General features: G+C 41.6%; 1 protein-coding gene across 2 annotated transcripts in view; it reads right to left on the reverse strand.

Annotated features, from left to right (window-relative positions):
* Cacna2d3 (calcium voltage-gated channel auxiliary subunit alpha2delta 3) overlaps positions 1-25703 on the reverse strand; it is an 810117-nt gene that overhangs the window by 216423 nt on the left and 567991 nt on the right. The window contains exon 14 of one of the 2 annotated variants that reach the window (XM_021181598.1): positions 3473-3490. The exons of the other annotated variant lie outside the window; for it this stretch is intronic. Coding sequence (XP_021037257.1) covers positions 3473-3490 — 18 coding nt within the window. The remainder of the gene's footprint in view (positions 1-3472; positions 3491-25703) is intronic. 2 annotated transcript variants of the gene reach the window in all.

Raw genomic sequence — 25703 nt, forward strand, 5'->3', positions numbered from 1 at the left:
GTTTACGGAGATGTAACTATTTATAGAGAAAACAGTTGTAGATGATACGGAGGCACATTTAGAATAAACACAGACACCATATGGTCCAATGCATGTGTTCATGACCTCATCAGAAAAGAGGGCCAAAGACATAGCAGCTGGCTGATCTGCTTCCCTTCATGCACAGAACACCAAACTTCTGGGTTAGCAAAGAACTTATCATAGCTATATCCATGATGGCAAAACCATGGGTAGTAATGTCAACGGCACCTGGAAGACATCTTTCAACTAATGAACTCTGAATGTCTTTGATTTGTTGGTGTTCCTGGCTCAATCTCCATTTCTAACTATTTGGAGCATTTCTAACTATATGGGGTATACCTCACAACTGCAGAGTAGCTAATGGGGACCTTGGGGTACTATGTGCCTGTTGGATTCTTTTGTCATCTCTGCCTATCTGTTAGTGTTGAGTCAAGGTCACAAAACACATGCAGGGTACCAGACCACCACCTTGCATATAAATGCTCCCTTGATCAACTTTGGAGTGTCAGGGACTGCATGAAATACTTGTTGAAACTCTATATGCTATAACTATCTTATATAAGCTACCTCTGTGCTAGACAGAGATAGAGAAATTGTGCTTGTTGCAAAACTGAAAAGCAGTCTGACATTCTACTAAGTAATGATGAGCCCTAAGAGCCTCGAGAGGCTGGTAACATGCCCACTGTCATAGATAGATGAAGCCTAGAAAGAAATCCACCACTGGTTGAGCAGTGAGCTGGGACATCTGAAAGAGGCCGAGGCTTATGAGACTCGCTTCCTCCCAGCCAAGGTATCTAAGTAGTCACTGACATAACTCTAGAGACAGGGAAGAAAATGAACAGGGGGAAATCATGACACACTGTTAGATAAAGAGGATACCCCATCTATAGGATACTCCCTCCAAACCCTGTGGCCTAGATAACTGAGGTTTATACACAAAGTGTTTCTCCAGAGCTGGGTGTTTTACAGGAACTGTCCCAAGAATTATGAAACCATTTGAAATAGAACTCCATGTGGTTTTTAAGGTATGTGCCCTAAGAATGTGTAGTTAGAATCCAGCAGGCACACAGGCCACAATCCCTTGCACCAAGCCTCTCTTCTTATAGATAGTGAGGCTCCCTAATGAGACTCTACTCTCTCTGTGAATACAGTCAAACTTCCCTGAGCCAAGGATACTCACCTGGGGAAGTAAGTTTATACTAGTGGCCACCTAACCTGCTTCTAACCCCTTTCCCTGCCTCTTGCCTGGGAATCAGAGAGCCTAGCTTGTGCTGTGATCTCTCCCATCCCCAGAAAGGTATACAAGGTGACCTCATTCTTCCATACAGACTCGAAGTCCTCTCTTCAGAGACTTGGCATTCTGTCTGATAGCTGGGGCTATGGTCTAAACTCTCCTCAGAACCCCCATCAAGCTGGTGCCTCTTCCTTTGTCTATCAATGGCCATTAGCTTTTCTAATAAACTCTTTACTAGACAGAATCCCAGTCCAATGTTCTTCTTGAGCCTAACCCTACAAAACCTTTTCAGTACCTTCACTGTTTTAGTAAGGGGAAAAACAACAACAACAACAAAACAAAACAAAACCCAAAACAACATGCTAAGAATAGGAGACAGAGCTCTTCCCTGCTAGTCAGAGCTACAGAAGAAGGCCTTTGGACTGTCTGCCATCTGCTGGAGACAGGAGAAGAACTGAGCAAGCAGTTCAAGAAGCCTCCTTGACTGGGTTCTCTGATCATGGTAGTATGTCCTGCTTTGAGAGCCAAAGGACTGAGAACGATGACATAAGTGCCGTGGAGAATCACAGAGCCCACACCACTGGCAACATTGCTTTTACTACTGTCTGCCTCGGTTTGTTTGGACTTTGTTTTAAAATTCCATGGCTGATAGCACCTCCAGCTCTTGAGGAATCTTCTACAAGAACGTTTTTGTATAGGGACCAGAGGAACTGGCTAAATGCCTGTGAGGTAAAGTAAGTCCATTTCTGACTTGTTAAGTCTCTTTCTAAAATAAGGTTTCTTTTTTTCAAACAGGGGCAATTAAGAAAGTGTGTTCTATCAAGACATCAAGATTTCCAAACAATGTAAATTCTGACTGTATATTTACTCTGGAAGCCGCTGTTATCTTGGATTCCTTGAACTTTTAATGAAGTGTTCAATCCTGGTGTGATGGCACTCAAGTATAATCAAACATTTCCATGAGCCAAGTCACACACTAGCATGTCTTGCCTTGTTTAGATATCTCAAATATATCTGAGGAATTGTGTAATGATTTCTAGGCCTTTGGTCGTCCATATGGTTTGAACAGACTGTCTTTTGTATGGCAGTTGTGCACCCTCTTGATGAGGAAGACTGGAAGCATCCTGTTCTGATGCACACGTTTCAAGATGCTGCCTCAATTTCATGCAGGCACCATACCTTAACTCTTGAAATGAAACTAGCCCACATCTGGTCTCCAGAAACTGTTGTGTCTTCTGGAAGGTTTGCTGATATTTGTGGAATACATGAGAATAATGCAGCAGGCATGGCGGGACATTTCTTTTTTAAATACCATAACTGTCCTTAGGATACAACAGCATGCCAAGAGGACAACAAGGCAAAGCCATCACTGAAACATATGGAATCTTTTTGGACAGAGAACATTCTAGATGGTGGGCGGAGATCATCTCAGATACACAATGAAGACCAGTGAAAGGGTCTGGCCCTTGGCATGGACTCTGTTCTATTGTTCTCTGGATATTACAGGCAATAGATGAAAGAAAGACAAGAAAACTAATTTTGAAATTTTGTTTATTTTTATTTTATGCATCTGAGTGTCTTGCTTACGTGAATGTTGGTCCTGTGCTGTATGCATGCAGTGCCAGAGGCAGCCAGAAGAGGGTATCATGCCTCCTGGAACTGGAGTTACAGATGGCTATTAGCCTCCATGTAAGTTCTGGGAATTAATCCTGGGTCCTCTGGAAGGGCAGCCAGTGCTTTGAACTTCTGAGTGATTTCTCCAAGCCTAGAAACTACTTTTGTAATTAATGACACCCATGGGAATTTCAGAGAGTCCAATCAGTGGTCCAGAATTTAAACATGCTCACTAAGCTGATAGAGCATCTGTATCATCTTTCTCCCTAGGAGATTTTCCTGGGAAAGCCTAGAATGCTGTCTTTGAAGAATTGGACCAAACTTACTCTTGACCTGTATATTATTTGGCAATTCTTAGGAAAACGCTTGGGTATAGATTTACTCTTTAAGCCCTGGCCATGAGAGGGTTCTTTGATAGGGCTAATGTGGCAGGGGTGAGGGGAGTGGCAAACACAATGTCTGTGTTTGCATCCAATTTTTGGTTTGTGAAGTTGCGGGAGGAAACCCTTTCACTGGTCATGAACAGAGTCAAATGCACAGCACCATGAGCATGCATGACTGTGAGTTGTGGCAATGACTCAGATGGGACAGAAAAGAGATTACCTTTTGAGCCTGAGGGAGCTGAGAAACCAGGAGAAAGACAAACAAAAAGAAAAAAAAAGTGTTATATACAAAGGTAACTGCAAAACAACATGGTGTTGCCATGGCAACTGCAAAAACCAAAACAAGGAGGAAAATGAAGAAAATAAAATCAATCTCGGGTCACATTTTAAGTGTAAGTCATAGCATTGGCTAGACAACACACTGTGCCAATCTGGGACACCAGCAGACAGATACTCTGGGAGGTTTGTAGTAATCGTTTGGGAATCTCTACAACCAAGACAGTGGGGCAAACTCCTGCAGAGCTGGGCCTGCTGCGCTTCTCTTCAGATGGCCAAGGACACAGCTCCATGCCCAGCTCCTTCCTCACACAGGCACTACAAGCTGGGCGTTCTCACCAAGGGAAGGATTTTCCTTGAAATAATTACCAGGAGTAGAAAGCAAGGATCAAGAACTGTTGACCTCAAGTAGGTAGAGGCTAGGCATGATGGGAAACACTCTAAAGTACAGGGTAACCCCTTTGTATAGGATAACACTTGAGAACCACAACAAAGGTGTATCTAGGCCATAGCTCAACAGCATCAAACCACAGAAGTCCTGCTACCCATAAAGGCAGCATTGGCAGAATTGTTTGTTTTTAAGGCAACTTTCCTTGCTTTGCTGTAAATTAACTGTTCTTTTTATTGGTGGCTAAGGGAGCATTAAACCAGATTTGTGCGTGTAAAATAAAGCGTACATTTGCTGAACAACTAGAGAAAGTCAGTCAATCCATAAAATAAGACACAGCAGCTTTGCCAATGGTACCAGTAAGGAACTGGAATTAGTGGGTATGCAAGGAAAGATGAACTAAATGTATGATCTGTAATTTTCTATTGTCCCATGCTGAAATACTGGCTCCATGGCACTGCACTGTGACTGTCATTTTACATGTAGTACTTTGAAAGCATATTCCTAATCTGAGATGGGATTAACCTCTGTAATCAATACTTCTTCTAGGAATCATATCACTGGAAGACACAACTTTTCATCACATAAACTAACATCTGTCAGGGGTGAAATTTTCACCGGCCACTACAGTAAAGCCCTTTCTCTACATTATCCCATTAAATCTCAGGAGCCAACCAACACCAAGCACTTCCAACCTACACGTGAAAATAAAATGGATACTAGAGGTGCTACATGGTTCATAGCTGGAAGTCCTACTGTCTCAATCTACAATGAGTGAAGACTCTTGAGACTGAAATCATGCCTGTAGACCCTCACCAGCATCTAGACGAAATCCAGAAGTTGGAAAAATAAAAGATAATGCAATGTGACCCACCAGCCAGAGCTTCTACTCAGTGTTCTGCTTTATGCTTCTTTGCAACTTGGGGGGAAGGTCGTCTTCTGTGTGCATTAAGATCAGGAGTCCCACCTAACTGTCCTGCATCCCAAGCCCTAAGCTCTATCTGCAGATGACGCTCAATGGCTGGCAGTCAGGATTAAGCCAAAGAAAAGGACTTGGACTTGAGACATATCTCCCTAATGAAAAGCGAATGTTTATAAAAAGCACACCAGGAACTCCCCACCACCCCTTTTCCCTCTTCTTCCAAACTGTTGTCCCTGTTTTAAGAAGAGATGTGTTTGTGATTCCTTCCTTCTCAGTAAGGCTACAACTGTAAAAACAAAAAACAATGGAGCTCACAAGTTTAGGGAAAAAGCTGTTATCAGGACAGGCTGGCAAGATGGTACAGCAGTAAAGGTGCCAAGGTTGATGACATGAGTTCAATCCCTGGACTCCCCTTGGTAGAAGGAAAAAAAAAATCTACTTTCAGTAGTTGTCTTCTGACACACAAACATATACAATAGCTCACCTACCCACCCCTTATGCCCACATAAAATAAAATAAATATCAAATATCTTTCATGCAATGGGAAAAAAAAAAACTGAGACGAGCACAATGGGGTGAAAAAAAAAATCCTTTGCATTAAATGAAGAGAAGCCTGAGGGAATGATAAAGATCCAGGGTTTCCTGGCCACTGACAGCAGCTGCTCTTTTTTCATGAAGGTTCATCTGGTTTAGACAGGAAACAAGGCTCTGAAAGAGGCACCCACTTAAGCACATGAGAAGAAATGCTGGGAAGGAAAATAAGAGAGTAAGCCTTTGTGGTGATGTCCTCCATTTAAGACTAGCCTCAAGCTCTCCACAAAACATAAGCTTTCCCCAAAAAATAACTCACAAGAACAAAGAACAGCTTTCCCATTGGAGCATTGGGCTAACATAAATTACAGCTTACCATTCCCTAAGCAGGTTGGGCCCCAGGAAGGAGCTTCAGAATAGAGCATGACAGATTTAGATCAGCTCATCTGTAGCCACAGATGCTAAGCATGGAAGTGGGCACCCCCAACCATCAGTCACCTAGCATTCACAAGTAACATACAGAGCCAAGGCCTAGGAGTCACATCAGTGGAATACTAGATCTGCTTTATCTTCTTACTGGACATCTAAGCTCAATGCTTTCTGGTATTTAGCTAGTGGGCTCATATATTAAAGAAAATGTGGATGGGATCAGAAGATGGTTGGAGGAGAAGCCAAAGCTTGGCTGGCCAGTAGGTTTGACTCAAGAACAACACTGATTGCCTAGTTAAGGACTGTCTTCAGGTAGTGTTGAGAAGAACTCTGTTGTCTGAGATCCACTGGAAAGAATATCATAGTCTATAATCAACCCATATTATAGGTTAACATCTGGGAAATAGTCCTCCATGTGATGAGCTCTTAAGGTCTCATTTCATTTTTCTTTTTAGTTTTGAGTAATTAATACTTGCAAGATAGTTTATCTGTTTTAAGCCTTTCTCCCATGCTAGGTCCACTTCAGACAGTAGAGATGAGACTTAGCCTGTGTCTGCATCTGGCATTCTTGCCCCTGTGAATACTACTCTCCTTATAAACTCAGAGCCTTATCAATAGACAGTCCATGGTTTAAACCAGGGTAAGGAAAATAAGAGAGATGTCTTAATCTCCACTTTGCCACTATCATATGCTGATAAATAAAATGATAACTTTCAAGAGAAAAACATTTTCTTCTAGAACAAACATAAACCTCTTAGAGTCTTATATGGTATATATACACATCTATTCATGTGCCATAGTCATCCTGCCCACAAATACGACTAAGGCAAAGCTGGAAGTATCTGTTTTTCTAAGGGTCATTAAGAGACTTGACTCTCTTTCCACACCACAGAGCGTGTTTTCTACAAAGTCACCTTGGTGAACATGGCTTGCTGTTGGATTACACATTATCAGTAGAGTTTGGGCAAAGGAAGGAGAACTTCCTATGAGTCATCAGACTGGGACACAGAAAGACTCGGATTGGGTCTGTCAGGACAGAATGAAGGAGAAGAGGACAAAGAAGAAGTTATAGTGACAGGATGGTTCCTGCAATAGTCTCCAGGAATCAGGTGCTTGGCTAAAGTCCAGCTGTATCTCTTTTTGTCTTCATATGGGTCAAATATTAATATCAGTTTCTATTCACAGATTAGGAAAGATACAGTACTAAGAATAGTCAAGTACCTCACCAAGGTACAAACTGTTATGATTTCTGTTCTATTGCTCTGACAAAACACCCCAACCAAAAGCAACTTAGGGAAGGGCTTATTTCAACTTATAGGTTAGAGTCCATCATTGATAGAAGTCAAGAAAGGAACTCAAGCAGGAACTTGAAGCAGAAACTAGGGAAGAATGTTATTGGCTAGCTCATTCTGGGCCCAACTTGTGTAGTTTTCTTAGACCGTTCAGGGCTACCTGCCTGGGGAATGGCACCACCCACAGTGGGTTTAAGCCTCCTATTCTATGCCAATTAGCAATCAAGAAAGTCCCCCCATAGACATACCCATAGGTCATTCTGATATGAGAAATCCCTCAAACAAGACTCCTTTCTCAGATAACCCTAGGCTGGGTCAAGTTAGTAACTGATGTTAATTAGGGGAGAAACCCAGTCAAACAAAATGTTCATGTTCTAAGTCCAGTATCCCTGTCTCCTTTCCTCTGATATAACCATTAGGCTCATAGAAGTTTCCTCATGAAGATAAAGAAGAATTAGCATCAACTGAATTGCCTGAACACTTTGGAGACCTCATCTCCCATGCCACATGAACATAGCCATATGAGGAACAGGAAATGATAACTCTTGGCCTCACCCCTTATGGAAGAGCCTAAACAGAGTCCACCAAACTCTTCAGCACATAGTTGTGAATTTGGTGCAGCATAATGGGTATTATGTGCCTTCTGTTGTCACAGACATTCACACACATGCTCTTTCTTCATCCTAGAGCCCTTCCTCAAATCTTTACCCCTGAGCTTGTTACACAGCATTCTTCTCCAGACTGAAAATTTCCTCCATGAGGGAGGTGATAGAATCATGAGGTCTCGGAAATAAACAACACAAAAGTCTTAGGAAGTTCATAAAATTAACAAGATCCACATGTATTCTCTACAAATCTATGGGATTTGTAAACAGCTGATGGAGAGAAGAGCCACCTCTCTGACCTATCAAGCTGCCTGCAAATCATACAAAAATTTGCATACATATATGAATGCATACATGTATACATGGATAAAGATTTTATGAGTCTTCACCCATGTTCGGATGCACTTTTGGATGATGCAACTTCCATTGTGTCACCCATGACATTCCAAGTAACTCCAATAGACTCATGAGTTCTCCAAGTTGCAATCTAATAAAATTCTTACTTAGGTCTGTCATTGGTTCCATATCTGGGACAAACATATGTTTGGGATAAGCATCTGTCTTAGAAAAAATCTGATACACTGACAATCATGTCATTGGTTCAAGAAAGCCTTTCTAACCTCTCACACCCCAGCCTTTTGTCATCTAGAGCATTATATTATCCACACTGCCAGTTGAAATGGGTACCATTCTGTCTTTCATTTTTAGCAAAAGAATTCCAAATTTTAACAAGACTTTGTTAAATACTTTGTGATCCTAAGTAGATAGGTGTGGTTACATAAATTCAGCTGTGGTCAAAGAAATGAGGTCAATGTGGCTTTTCTAGCTGGTGCCTATATAAGGACTTGTCCGATCCTACTCTTATAAAGATAGACATGATAGTTAGAGTCTTTCTTGAGGATGGTAGCTGTACTGGTTAGTTTTGTGTCAACTTGACACAGCTGGAGTTATCACAGAGAAAGGACCTTCAGTTGAGGAAATGCCTCCATGAGATCCAACTGTAAGGCATTTTCTCAATTTGTGATCAAGGGGGAAAGGCCCCTTGTGGGTGGGACCATCTCTGGGCTGGTAGTCTTGGGCTCTATTAGAGAGCAGGCTGAGCAAGCCAGGGGAGGCAAGCCAGTAAAGAACGTCCCTCCATGACCACTGCATCAGCTCCTGCTTTCTGACCTGCTTGAGTTCCAGTCCTGATTTCCTTTGGTGATGAACAGCAGCATGGAAGTGTAAGCCGAATAAACCCTTTCCTCCCCAACTTGGTTCTTGGTCATGATGTTTGTGCAGGAATAGAAACCCTGACTAAGACAGTAGCTTATTGCAGGATGATCTGAACAGCAATAATAATGTGATTATTATAGCTGTGGCAAACTAGCCACTATGCAAAGCACCTCTCATCTGTTTAATAACTGAAAACTCACATAATCTTATTTAAACAATCTGTGTTATAATGCTTATAAACAGACAAAACTACAAAGTCACATAGCCATGTAACACCAAAGACACGAACTATGCTGGCTAGTTGTTGTTGTTGTGTCATCGTTGTTATTTGTATGGTTGTATGTTTTGTCAGCTCAACACAAGCTAGAAATATCTAGGAAGAGGAATCTCAACTTAGAAAAAGTCTCCATTCAGACTAGCTGTTGGAAAGTCTATAGGGCATTTTCCTGATTAATGGTTGATATTGGCAGACCCAGGCCACAGAGGCGGCACTACTTCTGAGTAGGAGGTCCTGGGTTCTGTACGCAAGTAGCCTGAGCAAGCTCTAGATGAATGAATAAGTCAGTAAGCAGCATCCCTCCACGGCCTCTGCTTCAGTTCCTGCCTCCAGGTTCCTGCTTTGTGTTCCCATCCTGACGTTCCTAAAGGACAGACTAATACCTCAATGTATAAACTAAAGAAAACCCTTTCCTCACAAGATGCTTTTGACTATAGTGTTTATCACAACAATAAAAACCTTAGGACAGATGGGTTCTGAGGAGGACAGTAAAGTGGTTGCTGAGCGATAGAAATGGGAGCTGGTAGAGAGTTGGACATGGATGCTTCTGGGAGAGGAAGCAGTTTGTGAGATGTGAGAATCAAGATGAGAGATAGCCATTGGAGGGGAAGTGCCGCTACAGCAAGGAGAACTGACCTGGTGCCGACTTAAAATAAAATCAACTAAAAAAGCTGGCTCATGAGGCAGAGGGACTGCCTCAGAGTATTGGACAAGATTTCATCAAAGACACTGTTTTTGGCCATTCAGGCCAACTCCCCTATAGCTGTGAAAGCTTGTGTACCTTACCTGTGTGCTATATTGTTAGATAATTTTAAGCGTTAAGATCACCAATCTTGACAAGAATTTTCATATTCATTGTAATTCTTGTCAATTAATTAATTGTGTAGATCCTAATTTAGATAAGGAATCTGCTGTTATTTTGTTAAAGAGACCTGCTTATGTTTTGCTGCCTACTAGAGTTAGGAAATGATCCTTGGTTTAAAAATCTGGGAATACAAACTTTGAAAAGGTATCTACCATAGCTTTAGATCAGCAGCTGCATGATGCTCATTTTGTTAATGATAAGCATAGGAATATTTCCAAGGCTTTGTCAGAGCAACATATTATATAGATGAAAAATTGGAGGCAAAGGATGTCTTTGAAGTAGTAGTCTTAGCAATAGGACAGGATATAGCACATAATAAGGCTAGAAAGGCAGAAAATTCAGATATTAACAAAGGTCACTTGGACACTTGGAACATTGATGAATTGGCCAGAGATTTAAATAATAACCTAAGTGCATTGAATCCCTTGGATTGGGTTCAATATATAATCTCGCTTGCTATTATTATTGGCATTATTTTATTAGTAATCATTGTGTTTCCACTCATCTTTAGAGTTCTTCTGAGATCTGTAGCTACCATGAGGCGGGACATTCTGGAACTTTGTCTAAAAAATAAAAAACAGGGGGAACTTTGTCTAAAAAATAAAAAACAGGGGGAAAAGACAGACCCTGAAAACCTGGGTGCTGTCCCAAGGTGAAAAGTTCACGGAAACTTAGGCTCCTGGAATTGTGGCATCCTGTATAAAGAATGCTCCAATGTCCTTGCTTTAGTTGGTGGTAAACAGATCTGTGTGATTTCCCTTAATATTGCTTTATTACAAGTGCTCCTAAGGATTGATATTTTGACATATAGCTAAGTTAGATTCTAGGCAGTCCTTGATCTGACCTTGGACATGAATAGCTAAGTCACTGCCCTACACAGAAATTTACCATTATCTAGGAAGAAGGAAGTTTGTGACCTAAAGAGGAACCAGAGTAGATACTTAGAACTATAGGTAGCTGAGTTACACCCATACACAAACAAGTATTTACAATGGCCTAGGGGGAAGGTGGACTATACAATAGACTAGATTAGGATCTATGGAAAGGGCATGAAGCCCTTGCCCCTGGCTTCTAAGATTAAGTGGACCTTACGTGGAGCTGTTTTTGATCCCAGCTGTTAACATCCAGTTTTACCCCAGTTGGTTCCTGCCAGTTCTTCCATGTCTGTATTCCTTTGTTTTGTGTAAGAATCCAGTAACCTCTTTGTACCTTGCTGGTGTGTCACCCAACTTCCCTATTTTCTTCTGTATAAAAAGTTTGATGCTTGATTTGACAAATTACATTCAGATCCACACTCCCTTGTGTCGAGTCTGTCTGTCTGTCAATTCCCGCCAACTCCTTGCCCACCTGCACCAGAGACTCATTCCACTCAGACAAGGGACCCAGAGGGTATGTGGCAGGGAAGGAGGAATATTAGAAATGTTTCTGAAGGTTTTGGAATAGACACATTTTTTAAATGGTATCACTACTTCCTGGAAAGTTTGTGACTATAAAGAAATAACATTTGAGAAAAATGCCTCCCTTGAGTTCAGTTGTTGGCTTTTGGGGTTCTTTTTCTTTTATTTTCTAATGGTATTATTAGACAATGCCTCACTATGTAGCTCTAGCTGTTCTGAAACTCACTATTAAGACCAGGCTGACCTCAAACTCACAGAGATCCACCTGCCTCTGCCTCCTGAGTTCTGTAATTAAAGGTGTGCACCACCATGTCTGGTTCCTGGAACTCAGCTTTATCTACCATTGACATGAATTTAAAATCCCTTGGTCTTGAAGAAGCATCAAGGAGGGCAGGCAACTGGGTAGATTGAGTTCTAGCCCAGTGATGACCTTGGTCACTGTGGCTAAGTCTACAAGGTTCCCTGAGAGGTGAACCCTGGCAGAGGAGTTCTGGATGTTTGGGGCTATCTACTTGCTGAATGTCTGTGCAATAAGGTGAGAAGCAAGAAGTGAGGCAGATAGGCCCCTAAAGAGGCCAAGTCCTGATGCTATGATAATGAAGTACTTCTAAATGAGCTTTACTGCCCTGTGGAGATGGGTGTGCTTCTGTTCCAACTCTCCTCCTTCAAGTCATTTCTACCTCAGAGTTTCACACAAAGCCTCTTGGGGGGTGGCTACAGGGATATCCATTGCTTTAGTTCAATGAAGTTCTAAAGTTGAGTAGTCTCTTTTATTTAAAAACAAAAACAAAAACAAGAAAACAGTAAAGATCTACTGATCAAAACAACACATGTCACTAGGCAATACCTAAAGATGAATTGGGAAGCAAGTGTTTTCTTGCCAACTGTCTTTTACAAAGCTTGGTCTACATATGTTGATTCCATTTATGAAATTGGCCCATTGCCTAAGGTCTTATGAATGAGCGATAACTCCCTGCTTGCTGCAAGGGGTCAATGTGTTCATTTTCTCCCTGTGTGGATGTTTGCATTTATAAATTATCCATTCCTTTTCATTAGACAATGTGGATAAAGCTCCTAGCTTGTCTGCCTCGCAGAGGAAGGTCTGCAGATTGGTTTAGCCTCTGCAAAGCTGAGCTTTGGTATTGTTCTTTCTGTCAACCTGCACCCATTTCTGCCACCTGCTGCCTGGCATCACTGATGCTTATCTTGGCTCCTCAGTTGTAATCTAACCCCCAAATCCTGGTCCCCAAATTCTTTACTTTGTATCCAGAATAATCTAAAAGTAAGTCTGATACATGTCAGCTTTGTTCGGGTTTTATAGGTATCATATCAAACCTGCATTTGGTCCTTTCCCTTGTGGACTGGGGCTTTGCCCTCCATCCCATGTCAGTTCTCAGACCTCCTCATGGAGACCCACTCACCATCACCATTCACATCGACTCTCTGATGGCTCCTCCTCTGAAAAGTGCTCCCATATGTTCTCAAGTGTCTTTCTATGCTACCAGCCTGCATCATCTTGGTAAACATGCAGTACATTCGGCAACCCTTCTGTACCCTCACCAACTTGTTTATTACGTTTCCACATAAGCATTCAGGACTTATCTGGACCCAGAGCTATCTAGTTCAATAGTGTAGCTCTAGGGGATAGACCTGGGTCTGGGCAAGAATTTAGCATAGTCATTGGAGGGCAGAGACTGGAAAGGAAAGAAAGAAAATAGAAAGCATACCAAAAAGCAAAGTCAAAAGATAGAGGACAGAGGAGGGGAAGGGAAAAAGGAGGAAAGATAGATAAGAGGAATTAAGGGAGGGAGAAAAAAAGGAGAGATAAAAAAATGAAAGAAGGTGGCAGAAATTGGAGGTAAAGGAAAAGGGGAAGGGGAGAAAAAGAAAATGAAGGAAGAAGAGGGAAGAAGGAAAGAGAAGATGGATGGAGGGATAAAGGAAAGAAAAAGTAAGAAAGAGAGGGAAGAAGAAAGGAGAAAAGGAAGGAAGGGAAGGATGGAGAAATAAAGATAAAAGGAAGGGAGGGAGGGAGAGAAGAAGGAAGTAGAAGATAGGGGAGAGAGAAAGGAAGGTAAAGGGAAGGAAGGGAGGGAGGGAAGAAGGAAGGAGAAGATGGGAGGGAGAAAGGAAGGAAAGGAAAGGAAGAGAGAAAAGAAGAACAGAGAAAAGGAAGGAAGGAAGGAAGGAAGGAAGGAAGGAAGGAAGGAAGGAAGGAAGGAAGGAAGGAAGGAAGGGGAGTGGGGCTTAGAGTTTGATATACCAAGTTATCTAACACCACCTCTACCACTTCTGAGACACAAGGACCTGGAAAACAGTCACCCCTGTACTCCAGATGGCTTATCATTAAGACTTCAGTGATGACCCTCTTTGTGAAACCCATGTAAGGACTCCATGGGATAATGCATAGACTCTCTACAAAGGCAAGCAGCCCATAGCAGTTATTCTTGATAGTGTGCCTTACACCTTGATATTGTAGCATCTGAACATTTCAGGGTTGGTGCCAATCTAGAGTATGAGAGGTCACAGTCACTGAGCAACTGTGTCAGATGACCTCACAGGCCTGGCATCCATAGCATCCTAGAGCCTTGCTGCCTGATATCATATGGATATGGAAAGTAGCTATCATACTTGAATAAGGACATCAGGGAGTGAGTGACTCTTAGGATGGACATTGTGTTTAGCATCTAGCTCCTGTCATTCATACTGTCTTCATTCTCTGAACATTTGGTTGACAGTGACCAGAGTGACATTAGTTAGTTTGGTACTTTTCCTCCGGCTCTGGCCATAGCAATTGGATCAGGTGGCAGTGTGATCCAGGCTTTTATAGGACAATAGCCCCTTCCATCCCCTTGGAATCCCTTTCCTTTCCCAGTTAGAGTCTAAGAAGATGAACAGCTAGGGAGGGAGTGTATCAAATGGGCCCTGTAGTAAAACAAATATCTGTCAGGTAGCCATATGACAGGAAGAATCTAGAGTTTGCAGTTTCCGTGGGTCCCACACCCATAGCTTGGCATGGGCCACTAGGGCACACTGAAAAAGCTGAGCTTTTATCTCTGGAACGTTGCAGCTGGTCATTGCTCTGGTACACACCATAGCAAACTGGGACTAGATTTTCCTTGAACACATCAAGGGAGTCATCCAGCTATTTTCGTTAACTGTTCAGCCTCCGCTATATTCAAGGGTGATTTCCTTACAAGATACCCAATAGTATGTATGTAATTTCCTTTCACACACACAGGGCATTTCATTTCCTGAATGCCTAGAAGGTGTTTGTGTCCTTACATGATGCTGCTCAGGGAGAAAAAGTCTCCCTAACAGTGGACTACACCCTCTACTCTAGAGCTCCTCTTCAGGCTCTTAAGGTCAGTATCATATTGCTCATTCTACAGCTGGCCCCGTGGTTTCAAACTAAGCCTTGTCCTGCAGAAGGATGAAGGAGAAAGGAGGAAGAACATGCAAGCAGTGGGAGAAACAGATGACCCTGTAGAGGGAGAAGTGAAAACAAAAACAGGATTAAGCAAACAGCTACAGCTAAACATCCTGTTTTCACATTACTCAAAGCTCTGCCCTTACTCTTGATGCACATCAATGACTGGTGAAAAGACTCCTGGAGAAAATAATCTCCATTCCAAACACTTTCTGCCTTTTTGTAGTTCAGGTATTATATTACCAATAATGATTTCTCATCATCTAGTTTATGGTAAGGATAGCAATTACTTTTTTTCTAGCAGTATGTTTAAATTTAAAAAATGGACAGAAAGGCTTTTGCAATTAGATCAATAGATGGATGGATGGATAGATAGATAGATAGATAGATAGATAGATAGATAGATAGATAGATAGGGTCAAGAATCATACAAGTAATGCATGCTTGATGTAGAAAAAACCTTAGGAAGCTAGAGAGATGGCTCAGTTGGTAAAGGGCCTGCTGTATAGCATGAGGGCATGATTTCAGGTCAATCAATCCTAGGGCATAGTGGTGCATTCCTGTAATCCCAGCACTAGGGAAGTAAAGACAGGAGGAGCTCTGGAGTTTACTGGCTGGCTAGTCTAACTGAATCCTTAAGCTCCAGGCTCAGTGAGAGAGAGAGAGAGAGAGCTCAGGTGGCGAGGAATTGAAAAACGCACATACACACATCACACCATCTCTCTCTCTCACACACATATACACAAAGCAGATGATGAAAGAGAAAAGGAAACTGGTTTGTCACGTATGCTGCTAATGTCCTAATTTACCTGTGAAATGACAGTGTGATGCTTAAGTCATTTCAGTATGTAAAAATTTCCTCACTGAATTCCTAAGTTTGTCTATCTAGGCTGGTTCTGTACTGTCATTTATATGAAGGACACTATAATAATCCGTCTCCTTAAGTTGTTACACACAAGCTCCATCTCTCAAGAACTCAAATTATCAGCTAAAAGGCCCTGCATTTTAGCCCACATGCACTCAGAAGAAAATTGTCTCGCCGATGTCCTTTCTCTTTGATGTCCACTTCACTGCCCCCATACCAGCACTGTATCATCTTAAGACGAAACATCTCCCAGTCACATTTAAATGTAGATAAGCTGAATGGGCCTTCCCTGGGCTCGAAATGAGTTGTAGACAGAGTATGAAACTTCAGAACTCTTTCAGGTCTGGCTATCTCTGCTACGGGTCTACAGAGAATAAAACTCTACCCTCCCCATCCCTGAGGCACAGCACAGGGGTTTCAGTAGAAGGAGCAGACCTGATCTCAAAGGCCAGATTTTTCAAACCAGTTTCAGTTAGAATAATCTAGGGTTCTGTGCTAGTCATGAAGTCTTGCCCAGACGAAAGACAAGCTTGCATAAATTATCCACTTGATGGAAGACATTTTGGGGGATGCTGGAAAAATGTGGATTATTAATGGGCAGAGCAGAGCAATTCTCATATTACATATGGCTAGAACTATTCGCAGGGGAAAGCCCTAGACCGTGTGCTCATTAACGTTCTAACAGTTCTCACAGTAAGAAGTTGCTGCTCAGCCGGCTTGAACCCTGCATTGTATTGGGAAAATAAGTTTCCAATTAAAATTGTCATTCTTCAGCCTTCTTTGGGTGGTCAACTTGCTGGAAAGCCATCTGAATTGTGGTTCTTGAAGTGCAGGGGAGCAGAGGCCTTACCATGTCTCAGAGGGGACACAGGTTGGTAGAACCAAATAGAAATTTCACAAACTGCAGATAAAAGTGACCACTATGATAGGTTGGTGCTTCCTATAATCTATGTGGTTAGCAGTGGCTTGGACAGAAGGGGTTGTCAGTGGTATTGATTAAGGGAGAGAAGCTCTCTTCTGCAGTTTTCCTTCTAGAAAGATCTGGACAGGATGTGAACCCACCCAGACCTCCTCCTGAACTCCCACCCGACCAGTGTCACCTTTCAACATTGTGACGGCTTCCAGTTGGAGGCTCGGCTGGTTCTAATTAAAACTTAATTTGCAAAAATGTTTCACAATTTATGCATGTCATGTAATTCCTCTGAGAAGATGAACTTGGAGCCAACTTGAAGCCATATAAGGAGACAGTTGCAAGAAGGTTAGAGGAGGAATGGCGTGCAGGAAGGGAAGTACCTGGAGAGGTGCAGCCGAAGAGGCACTGACATTTTCTTTCAGCTTCCTGTCACTGGTATCTGTAGCCACTAAGGAGAGTCATAGGCTTCCCTTCTGGTACACAGAGAGCCATATTCAGCAGCTCATGGACATGAAGAGCCAGCAGAGTCAGCAGTGACCAGTATGAACCCACCAGGAAAGTCTCACCAGGAGAAGAGGAGACAATGAACTTAGCACTTGCCAGAATAGAGGAATAGGTTCCCAGCCTCCTCAGAGCACGATGCATAAAAGACCTCTCAGCTGAAAAGTAGCGAAGACCTCAGATTCTGCTATGAAATTGTTCGGCAGATGTCTTCAAAGGGGAGTCTACAGAAACCAGACAAACTGTTGGATCCGAGAAGGAGCAACAGAGTAACTTAACTAGAAACAGGGACCCCTGAAGAAAGATGACCAGAAAGATACCCCGAGTCCCAAACCACATCCTTCTTTAATATGAAGGGTCTCGAGTCACTGTGTATGTGCGCCATGAGAAGCACAGGCAGGATCTTCTATAGAAAACAAGGCTGAAGGGGCCAGCAAAGGAGAACTAAAAAAGCTATGCACTACAAAGGGATAAAATGTATTTAAAGGGCAGTCATAGGCTACATATCTCATATACAAAAACAAAGAGCTAGAATCTAGTTCAATTGCTGGAATATCTATTGTGATGTAACACCAGTTAGAAATCTCACAGTTGGATCTAGAGAGATGGCTCTGCAGTTAACAATATGGGATGCTATCCGAGGAGACCCAGATTAATTCCCAGCACCCACATGAAGGCTCATAACCATCTGTCACTTCAGTCCTTAAGGGACCTGACATCCTCTTCTGACATCCAAGGGTACTTCATACATGTGGTAGACAGGCACACATGCAAACAAAACAGCCATGCACATAAAACATAAAAGTAACTAAAAGAAACCTCACCTTCCACAAAAATCAGACACCAAAAATAAATGGACTTACAGGGAAAACGTGTTCTTTATGAATAATTCAACTCCTTAGCATGTTTACATATAACAAATAACAAGATCAATACTGACTTTAATAAAATGTTAATATAATTTAAAAGACACATTAAACTTCTCACTAAAAATGTATATTATTGGGCCAGTGAGATAACTCAGTGGGCAGACATACTCGCACACAGTGTCCTGATGACTTCAGACTGACGCCCAGATCCCACAAGGTAGCAGGTGAGAACTGACACAGGAGTTATCATCTGAACTCTGCACACATGGGGTAGCATACCGATGCCTAAATCACACACACACACACACACACACACACACACACACACACGCAGAGTTCTTTTCTATAGAGCTATAGAAACTCTTTTTATTGTTTTTGCCTTGGAACATCAGTGAATGTATTCTATATTACAGTCACGTTTTCCCAATACCAGTTTTCCTGGGGCCTAGAGGAAGTCTCTGGGAGATGCTGGCTTACACTGACTAATAACAAAATTTACAAATGCGGAGTCTATATACTCTAAGGTAGGCCAATAGCTGAGGGCTCTGAATACATCCTAAAATTTCCAAGATGCTCCTAGGATACAAACATGATCGTCTACATTCTGCAAGTGGCAGGACAGATTGTGTCCAAAACCTCATTTTGGCCTGGTAACGCAATCAAGTTTTACAAACAAAAATCCAGTCGGCAGTCCCTCAAAAATAACTTTAGTCACCTATTAATGGGCAAGCAAGGGAACACACAGTAAAGCTAATAATGAAATCGTCTGCTTGCCCAAGGCCTGCAAGGGAACTGTGTCCCGCTCACCAGCCTGCCGATGTGAGACTGCTGGACTACTGCAGGTTGATTTGGGTCACGTCTGGACAGGAGAAGCCTGTTAACATGCTGGGACTGCTCTGTCTCTCACGCTGCACTTTCTTCCCCCTCCCTATAAGGCTGGGGTTTGGCAGTCCTCAAAGCACACGTTGCCAAACACATGTTCCTTTAATTTGAAATCCGTGTGTATTTTCAGTGGAATTTTTTTCTTATGGTCTTGATTAATTCACATTAAATCGTGAGTCAGAATAACTTCTATCCAATGTCTGTGTCTCCCGGTGCCTTCTTACCATTCCGAAGGAGGGTCTCTCACTGGACAAAGCCCTGTCTTATCAGTGGTACTTGGACACAGAGCTCACTAGGCAAATGTGCTTCTCCGGTTTCATCTGAGAGCTATGAGGATCCAGATGCAACGAACTGAATGCAACCAGTCTGCTTAAATATGTACATATATATGTCTCAGGTACAATGGAAGAATCCTTGTCTGACCAAATTAGCTAAACTCAATAAGGCTTCCTAGCCTGAATCAGGATAGACCAATCCATTGAGTCCTTTCAAAGGTGAAACAAATGAATAGTCTTTTATCGCTAGGTTTCTGATTAGGGTCACTGAGGAGTGACTAATACCAGATAAATCTGACACAATGAGAAAGCTGGATGGAGTACAAGACACACATGTTTCCTAGCCAACAATTCACATAGACTGTGATACTCAGACAAGGCACATGAGGCAAGCTCTAGTCCCTTTACAGGAACCATTTATAAGAGCGCCGAGGATGAAAGAGGAGCCCACGAGAACTTGGCTGGCTGTGTGTGTGCGATGGAGAATAACTAAATCAGAGATCACCAGAGGAACTGTACAGTAGGGTTTGTGGTGTAGAGTCGTGAAGGAAGAGAGTCATGCAGAGAAAGATCTCCAGACCTTTTAAGTCACCCTTGTTCACTTAAAAATCGGTGTGACTAAAACAGCACATGCTGAGCCTCCAGTGACACTCTGAAGTCTTACTTTTCAACCTGCAAGAGCAGAAAACTTGCTGAATTGCCTGATATTAACACTAGGAACCTAGGAAACCACGTGGCTTGTTCTGAAACTGAACTGGTGTTAGCATGAGTGAGCCACCATATTTGTCCAATCAGAGCCTAAGAAGACCAGTACTTTAATAAATTAAGTGACTGACAGAAAAAACAAAAACAAACAAAAACACCCTTAATGCTTCTTAAGGGAGGACAAAGTCAATGCATTCCAAAAGCCCAGTGCCTACTCCTTTCATTTTATCTCTAGCTGCTAAACACTACTGGCTCTGGAGACAGGAAAATAGGCCTCTCCAGGGAATAAACAACTGATTAATATTTAGATGTAAAAATAGAAAGTGATGTTATTATCACACATGGACTTGAAAATAGCAAATGCAAACATCAAATGTTTCAAGGAAAACATGAATGAAAACACAGAGACCTAGAATTCGGTAGTGAAAACAGTCTCTGTTTTAACAAAAACAAAGCAGTGCACTGTGTGGTTTATGACACAGACGGAGATAAACGGAGATAAACGGTGAGCTTGCAAGGCAGATAAGATTGAGGGTGGCAGGTGTTCTACTGTCTCTAGCCCACCTACAAGAAAGTTCACCATGGGGGTTAGAGACACAAAGGATTACCAGATACCACTCAGAGGATGTGATACGTAGAAATAGAAGCTGGCATGGTGGACTTACATCCTAGAGTTCAGAGAGGAGAGGCAGGAGTATCAGGCCACCTGAGACCCTGACTGAAAAACAATGATAAAAAACAACAACAAAGACAGGAAAAAAAAAAAAAGAGCAGAAAACCAAAGTGTACAAATATATGCTCGTGTGTTGATCTTTGTAATTATATATGCAAACTTTTTATATATAAATTATTTATAGTTATAAATAAAACATGAATGTATACATACACATGTGTGTGTGTGTGTGTGTGTGTGTACAGTACATAATTATTGTACCTGGATATTATTTTTATTGTTTTATTACCAAATATTCACAACACAATAATGTTAACTATAACATCACATACATATGGGTATATATAATCATTTATTTATAAGTCTGTTCTGTTACTTATATAATTTTTAAATAGATATATATTAGTCACATATTTACATATATATAGAAGGTACAAAGAGTTGTGATATACATACATATTTATACATATACATTTAACACTATAATAATCTTAAGGAGAAAAACAAAGAATTTTATATATATATATATATATATATATATACATATATGTATGTATATACGTATATATATATATATATTCCTTATATACAATATCACATACTAAGCACTAAATAATATAATTGCATTAAATATAAAATGATTAAATAATAATTAAATGGTAGAGATATTTAGAATGGAATAAAGAAAATGGAGATACAAATATATTTATTTTAAATGTTATCTTTTGAAAAAAATTATATGTAGGCTAAAGGTAAAAACTTTTTGAAAATGTATATCATAGAAGAATAATCAAATAATAAAGTTACATACTAGAATAAAACACAGTATAAATTTCATGACAAAGAATATTGCTAGGGATAAGCAGAAATATTTCATAATGACAACATAAAAATTGTCCATCTTCACGTCTGCTCCTAACATGACATATTATTATATAAAAGTATAAAAACTGCCAGAATAAAATCCTGGGACTTTCAGTGATGTCACCAGTTCTCCTTCAGTCACTGGGAAAAGCAACTGGTCAGAGAACCAGTGGAGGTATAGAAAGGCTGAACACTATGAGCCAGTTTTTATCTAAGTGGCATTTGCAAAACAAAATACAGATGAATTATAGAACGTACTTTCTTTATAAGCCCATAAGAAATGGTCCCAAGGAAAGACCATATATAGTATAATAAATCAGAATTAATAAATTAACAATTACTTAAGTAATTACAGTGCATTCTCTGAACATGACTCAAGTTAACAGTCAGTGATGAAGACAAACCATGGAAGGTCCAAGTATATTTGAAAAGTGGCACAGTCCTGAGGAATTTAATAGTCAGAAAGCATCCTAGCCACTGAGAAAGGAAGCAGAGCTGCGGGAGGGGTCTGGCTTGGGGGAGGGCAGGGTGGGGCTTGGAGGATGGTCACAATAGCAAAGCGGCCTAACATCACAGTCTGTATGTCTCAGTAAGGACTAGAAATAGCACTAAGACGAACACAAAATTAGCAGAGAGCAATAAAGGGTAAGAAGAAAAATGAGTGCGGTAGAAAATGGGCAAACAGTTGGGTAAGAACAGCAGCATCCAAAGCTAGTCCTTTGGAAAATATCAAGAAAGTTGAAACATGGAATCAATTCCACAAATTGCCAATATCAGAAATGAGAGAAGTCATCACTATAAATAAAAAATATCAAGAGAATAATGAAAGGCTATTATGAACATCTTTATGTCAATAAATTCAGCAACTTAGAGGAAACAGAAATATTCCTTAAAATGTAAATCAGCAAAATTTACAGGAGAAACATAAAATCTAAATAGCCCTATACCTATAAAAGAAATAAATTCCCCACAAAGAAAGCTCCAGGCTCAAATGGTTTCATTAGTGAATGCTAACAAATATTCCCAATGTACACCAATCTCACAAAAACTTGTTTTAAAAAACGTTTTTCTGATCAATATGAACTAACCAGTACCCCCAGAGCTCCTTGGAACTATACTACCAATCAAAGAAAACACATGGTGGAACTTGTGGCTCTAGCTATGTATGTAGCAGAGGATGGCCTAGTAGGTCATCAATGAGAGGAGAGGCCCTTGGTCCTGTGAAGGCTCTATGACCCAGTATAGGCAGGACCAGGAATGGGAGTGGTTGGGTTGGGGAGCAGGGGGAGGGGGAGGGGATAGGGGAATTTTGGAGGGGAAACTAGGAAAGGGGATAACATTTGAAACGTAAATAAAGAAAATATCTATATCTATATCTAGATATATATCAAATTTTCTGCAATAAATGAAATCATTAATTTAAAAAGATTGTTTTTCTGACTGTATACAAGAAGAAAGGTATAGACTTACATCCATGCAAGCAAAAATCCTTAGTAAAAGTATAGCCAAACTGAATCCAGTGGTGTATCAAAAAAATATATGCTATGCTCAAATCTGTTAACTGCAGGAATGTAGGGTTATTGTATTTTTGTATTTGCCATCAATTGTTAAAATTTGCCACACATGCCAGTTGTGCAGATGGCTGTGGTCCTTTAGTGATTCAATGGTGATTGTTCTACACATAGAAAGAGAGGGCTAGACTCCCTAGTGTTAAAACAGGCAAGACTTTGGCAAATGCCTCAATCTAGACAGCATGAGGGAGTAGCTGCATGTGGCTTCTCAGGACAAAATATTAAAATGTCTCTACTTTGTTCATAATAATAGGAATAACCACATTGAGGAACAGTGAAGGTATGGCCAGGGCAGGTCCCTTCACACATCACATGAGAACCGAGTCAACAGTCAGTACCAAACCCCGGACATGAAAGCAAAGATGTCTCCAGATGACACGAGTGTCCAGACACCAAGTCACCCTATCCTTTCAGTCATTCCAGCAAGGGCCACAGCTACTGAGTACACCCAAGCTCTGCTCGACCTGCCCTGTCTAAATGACACAGCAGCTTTTGAGCACACACTGAAACGAGCTCTTAGCATCACTGAGTTTTATAGTGACAGTGACCTCTACATAACAGCAGTGATCAAAAGTATATGTGGTTCCTCTCTCATCACAGAAGACAATATAAACCAGAGGGTGACTTGCAAAGGTGGTTGGCATGACAAGCTACCATGTTATCTGCAAAGCCACTATACATCGTGGTACTGGAGATGGGAAATTCTCACTAGAGTTACATCCTGGGGGTCTAGGAGACTTTGGTCACACAATAACCAAGAGTGATCATGGTGCTGAACTGGCCTTCAGTTCTTCGCTGATTTATGGAAGGCACCTGAAGTCAAGGTTTAATATGCCTAGACTGTGGCACTGCAAACAGCTAACTATTAAGCATTTAGCAAGGACCAAGCCGCCATCTGTAAGGTTCAACTAGTTCATAAATTTGGGTCACTTACACAAAAGTTGATTGAAACATGACCATAATTACTGCTTGCCAAAAGACTGCAACGACCCAGAAAGCAGTGGTTGCAAACCAGTCATTCCTGCTTCCTCCTTCACTTCACAGGAGCGTTCAGTTGGGGCACTAAGAGCTTCTGAATAGTATGAGTTATTTGTCTCCTCCCCAGAAGCTCAGAGACTTGGGAGTAGCCAAGATGGGTTGGCCTTTCCTGTTGCCCACAGTCTCTGTTTCTTGGCCCCTCCCCACTAGTCTCCAATCTTTCTTCACCTTTTAGAAATCTCAATCAGTTTATTCTCTACAGAGGGACATGTCCTCCAGCCTTGGGCTTGAATGGAATATCCACAGGACGGAAGTAACAGGGCTTGTCTGGATTCATTGGCTGCTTTACCTGGGGAGGGGGAAGCAGCATAGAACAGCTGTGTTTTGCTTGCATAGACTTCTTTCAGCAACAGACTTGTGATTAATCTCCGAGGCGAACACCATGACTTACTCTGAGGCCTTGTAGTTGGACTTAGCATGACTCCATTCTCTCTCTAATCAAAAGATAGACATGTGTCTCTCAAAACCTGTACTCTCCATCCCAGTGCCTACAAGTCTGGTCCAGGAGCAGATGAGGAGGGGGGAGGAAGCCCGAGTGCCAACCCCAGGTGTTAGCTAGAACCGGGAGGCATGAGGAAAGATGAGCAGGACTCCACTGGAGGGCATGCACTTGTGGTTGTTGGCAACATTTGACGCTGAAAGGAGAGGTGAGACTTAGCTGAGGCTAGAGTGACACAGAGCAAAACAGTCAGCTGATGAAAGACAGGTGTCAGTAGACATCCTGTGGGTGCTTAGATCCAGCACACCTGAAGACAAACGGAAACTTTGATGTTCCAAGAGGATGCAGCCGTAGATTCTTAACCATCTGCCAAAGCTGAATTCCTCTCAGGAGGGTTGAGACTAAGACAGCCAATGCTTGACTCTCTCTACCAGCAGTGGAGCTAAGGAAATTGATAGGCCATGGGTCAACCAAAGTGACTTAATGTGTCCTTGAATCTGGTCCCCCTAGCATCACCGCCTAAGAGAGTCCAAAACAGACACCTCAAATCAGCTGTCTGTTGACTTGTTTGGATTTACTTTCTGTTGTTGTGAAAAATACTTCACTAAAAAAAAAAATATAGGGAAGAAGACATGGTTTATAATTCTAGGTCCATCACTGCTATAAAAGTTGCTACTATAGTCACAGTCCTGAGCAGAGTTGAACAGATGCACTCCCAGTGCCTGCTTGCTTGTAGTCAGCTAGCCCTGACTACTCTTATGTAACTCTGGACTCCCTGCTCAGACAATGGTGCCTGACACACATGGGCTAGCGCGTCAGACAACCTAATCAAGACATGCTCTAGATTGAAACTCTATACAGGTTGTAACATATTGTATCCAGTTAGCATTTAAAATTAACAAGCATGTGCCCTTCCACCTAGAACTGTGTGCTCGCCATGTTCTGGGAAAATATCAGAGTGCCCCAGAGCATGTCACAGACCAAGGAGATTCAGTGCACTAACAAGTAACCCAAAGATGACAGCACACTGTGGACATCTGTGCTCCATGAGAAAAACGACCATAGAAAGATGGCCACATCACCTAAAGATGTGCTGCCATCACTACTGTCTAGTTCTGGGCTCATAAGGAGCTCTCAGGTGTTTTCCAGGGAATGACTCTATTCTCCAGTGGCAGCTGCTAGTGTGAGGGTCAGGCACTACCTGCCACTGTTCCAAAACCAAAAGTGAC

The sequence above is a fragment of the Mus caroli genome, chromosome 14 (genome assembly GCF_900094665.2).
Source record: "Mus caroli chromosome 14, CAROLI_EIJ_v1.1, whole genome shotgun sequence".
Classification (NCBI taxonomy): Eukaryota; Metazoa; Chordata; class Mammalia; order Rodentia; family Muridae; genus Mus; species Mus caroli.